Source organism: Olea europaea, chromosome 3 (genome assembly GCF_002742605.1).
Source record: "Olea europaea var. sylvestris chromosome 3, O_europaea_v1, whole genome shotgun sequence".
Classification (NCBI taxonomy): domain Eukaryota; kingdom Viridiplantae; phylum Streptophyta; class Magnoliopsida; order Lamiales; family Oleaceae; genus Olea; species Olea europaea.
This window is the reverse complement of record NC_036239.1, coordinates 20,050,196-20,054,287: the sequence shown is the minus strand read 5'-3', so window position 1 is coordinate 20,054,287 and position 4,092 is coordinate 20,050,196. Positions and strand designations below refer to the sequence as shown.

Below are 4,092 nucleotides of genomic sequence, written 5' to 3'. Positions count from 1 at the left end.
CGCGGCTCGTCCGTAATTCGACGAGCTAGCTGGATGTCCTTGGGCATGATGGTCACACGCTTGGCATAGATGGCACACAGGTTGGTGTCCTCAAACAGACCCACAAGCTAAGCTTCGACAGCCTCCTGAAGTTCCAAAATAGCATGGCTCTGGAAACATAGATCAGTCTGCAACCAAATGACAAGCAATCAATAATGTCAAGGGACTACCGGAGATGGAGATCGGACAAGGCAATATTGTTGGGTTTACTGTCGGATCTGCACAACCGTCGGAGCTGGATGATTGTCTGAGATGGAGATCGGGCACGGCAATATTGCTGGGTTTCTCTCTGCCTTTCTTCTACGAAACAAGAGTGTGGATTTAGGACGTGAAATGCAACTCGAATTCGCGGTAGTGGAATTTGGGGGAAAAATGGTTTTGGTGCTTTCCACTCCCTTTTTTTTCCTTATTTCAATACGTAGAGATAGAGTGGGTTTTGGCGCCTAATTGACCCAATTATTTCTGTTATTAAATCATAGCCGTCCAACGCTTTTTAATCCTAGCCTTACAAGTCATTTTGTCAATTAGTTTTGTAACCCAAATTGGTACAAATAGCATTATTGGGTTTTTAGCCCCTGTTTGATCCTCATTAAATTATATTCCATTACATTCTATTTTTCTCTCTCCTATTTTCAACCAAACAATCTTTCATAAAATAATATTACACGTAAATCGAAAATTTTTCATCCTTTTTCAATCACTCATTTTTTCAACAAAACACTATTCCCCCCATTTTCATTACTAAAAATGGGGGCCAAACAGGGGCTTAATCTGGCCATGTAGCGCTTTTGTATTTGTACACTCCGATGTACACTCTCTTCACATGAGGGAGATCCCACAATTTTTTTTTAATCGTGAGCCCCCGTAAAGAGAGTATACATCGAAGTGTCAACCTCGATGTACTTGTAACAAAACTCTACAATGATAGTCAACCCGTGTTTAAAATCAATCCAGGTAATAATATTTGTGTGATTAAATTATAACTTCAATTAAATACGATAACTTCCAATAATTGAAAGCCACGTGGCTATACATGATTCATCTAACCTGGCAGTGTCCAACGGTCCAGTCTAAATCAAGAAATTGGGCGTGACGTTTGATTTATATAAAGCCCACAACAAGGATCTATCATTTTCAGTTGTTAGAGTGAAGAAAAAGAAAAGTCCTCTTCCTACGATTACTCCTGCTGCAAATACAGACAAAGAATACATCCATCTGAGCCAAATCATTCTTCGCAACCTCTACAGCTGTAGATAAATTAATTATTAGTGTGGGAAAAGAAGAAGAAGAAGAAGAAGAAATGGGTGTTTTGGATCATCTCTCCAACATGTTTGATTGCTCCTCTGGAGGTTCCAAGCTCAAGAAACGCAATCAATTGCAGGTCTCTCTCTCTCTAATGTGTGTGTGTATATATAAAAAGTAACTTTTAAGCTATATCTGTGTGTTTGTCACTGCAACTCGAAATTAATCAATTTTCTTGTTTTCAAATATTTATGATGGGCTGCAGACAGTGGAAATAAAAGTAAAAATAGATTGTGAAGGGTGTGAGAGGAAGGTACGAAGGGCAGTTGAAGGAATGAAAGGGGTTAGCTCAGTGGAGATTGAGCCTAAGCAAAACAAGCTTACAGTGGTCGGTTATGTCGACTCTGAAAAAGTGGTGGCTCGAGTGATTCTTCGGACCGGGAAGAAGGCCGAGCTTTGGCCCTATGTCCCGTATGATGTGGTCGAACATCCTTACGCACCCGGCGTCTACGATAAGAAGGCCCCGGCTGGGTACGTGCGCTATACCGAGGATGCTCAAATCTCGCATCTTGCACGTGCAAGCTCAACCGAAGTTCGTTACACCACTGCTTTTAGCGACGAAAATCCTGCTGCCTGTATGGTTATGTGATATTTTTAATTAATACATTATGCTTTAATTTGAAAATTGTTTGCAAATTTGAGTTTTTTCCTTTTGTCTATTAATTAAGTAGCTTATTTTAGAATCATTTGCTGAGGAGTGATGTGTTTATTTGGAATCTATTAGTTGTTTAATTGAATGTAAAAAAAGGTTGGATTTCTTTCTATAATGTAAATGGCTCTCCATTATATGCATATGCCAAATTCAAGATAGGAGATGATTATGAAAAGGAAGGCGTGATTGATCAAACCAATGGCTTTTTTGAAAGGTTTTAGGGTATATCATTTCTTTCCAGAAAATAAAGGTTGTCCGACAGAGTGGAAACTTTAAGGTTGGATAGCATTGTCTAGGACCAATGTTTTGAAATCCGGCCTGAATAAATTCTTAATTTACATATCGGGTACAAGCACAGGTTCAATTGGCAAATCAACATCAAAATGTAAATGATAAGAACCAAAATAAATGATAATGTAAATAGAAAGTTAGAACAGAGCTCAGTACAGCAGATGATAGGCATCAAAGAGAGCTTCTTTTATTCCTTTTTCTTGTGCTAAGATAACTAAATCAAGGATGGAGAAAACAAATAAATGCATGAAATGTGTTGACCTCCGAAAATGGTCAACAGGTATCTTTTAAAGACAATGTACACGTGAACGTGCCTTGTAATATATCTACTTTAAATGCATGTCATTGTGGAAGAAGAAGATAGAGGCAATATATTATGTTCTATTTTCCATTCAAAGATTCATCCTCTAAATTGATACAAGATTTGGTTACTTATAGTGATCAGGCAGACATGGTTATCGTTGGATCCGATCCACGTGGCCTGATCTGCTATACCCTGGCAACACATCAATTCTATTTCACATTAATTGTATTGATAGACATTTGATAAGGGATCAACTACTCTACCTCCCTAAACTGACATTCCTGACATATATTTAATGAGAACGTCACATCAATCAATCTCTAAGATAAGCTTATCAGACCCTCTTCTGCATGTCAAGGGCTTCGAAAGTTATGTAGTTCGGCCGAAGTAAACCCACTTCGGATGCACAGGGGCCGGCACAACTTCGGATGACTCTAGTAAACGACCTCATCATTCAATATAATAACCTCAGCTATTAACCTTTTCTGCGACTCTTCTTGACCTACTACCACGTGTATGAATATGGAACATCCACATGGGTCATTCTGTATGATCAGTAACATAATGGATGAAGATCAGATACCCATCAAGCGGTCGAGGCAGCCTCCATCTCAGCTTCTTTATTGTCTCAAGTAGAAGAAGATGCATCTAGTGTGGGGGTTTTAGGAGTACTGCTTTTTGTTGTGTCTCTAGAGGTGATTGAGGTGAATCGGGCTCATCTCCAATGCCAAGATTAAAAAAAACAGAGAGAGAGCACATTAAGTCAGACATCAAACACCATTTAGTGATAATCAGCCCATTTTGTGATCCAAAAACCAAATCAATTTCCATTCAAGCGCATCCAAGAAAAAGCAAATACACATTGTCGATTATACATAACGAATATATAAATGCTTACCAATGCCATTCGCGAAAAGCATCCTCACGCATCTCACTGTGGTCAGGAGCCAACGACCCATCAGGAGAAGGATCCGTGAAAAGTCCCTCAATGTCAGCTGCAGTATCATACGGCTTCCCATTCACATTTTCATTCCCACCAATGCCATTCACATTGAAAGGCGACGGATATGCATTTCATTGTTGGTGCTCATCATGGGATCGCTAGAAAATTCATCCATAACCATAGGGGCTGGTTGCAGCGTAGCTCTGTCATGGCCAGTTTCGTTAAAATCATAGTTCTCGTAGCCCAAGTAGGAATTGTTGTCACTGGGACTTGCATTTGGTTGGATCTCCTCACTGTTCTGCGTAGCCCTCATCAAATACATCCATTTTGATAGTTCTCTCTGTGTATATGTGAGTGTGTATGTATGTGCAGATGATTTTAACGAGATCAAATTTGGAGAAGAAATCAGTGGATAATAGGTGATGTCATCTATGTTTCGATTTGATCTGTTTTTTGTTTGAAGACAATGGGAGAGATCACAGGCGATTTCAGTGCGCTTCAAAGAGTTCTGTGCATAAAAGAGATGCGTGCAAAGAACGTAAAAATGGAATATGTCATGCG

General features: G+C 39.4%; 1 protein-coding gene across 1 annotated transcript; it reads left to right on the top strand.

Moving 5' to 3' along the window:
- The first annotated feature begins 1,172 nt into the window (after positions 1–1,172).
- LOC111389200 (heavy metal-associated isoprenylated plant protein 26-like) lies at positions 1,173–2,154 on the top strand. Its single transcript, XM_023014091.1, has 2 exons — positions 1,173–1,420; positions 1,547–2,154. Exons 1-2 carry the CDS (start codon positions 1,340–1,342, stop codon positions 1,928–1,930), a joined length of 465 nt encoding a protein of 154 aa, XP_022869859.1. The 5' UTR covers positions 1,173–1,339; the 3' UTR covers positions 1,931–2,154.
- The last annotated feature ends 1,938 nt before the right edge of the window (positions 2,155–4,092 follow it).

What these genes read in the sequence shown, in the direction of transcription:
- LOC111389200 (XM_023014091.1), top strand. Translation starts at nt 1,340, where the DNA reads ATGGGTGTTTTGGATCATCTCTCCAACATGTTTGATTGCTCCTCTGGA. An exon ending in AGAAACGCAATCAATTGCAG is followed by an intron (nt 1,421 to 1,546) that starts GTCTCTCTCTCT and finishes GATGGGCTGCAG; the next exon opens with ACAGTGGAAATAAAAGTAAA.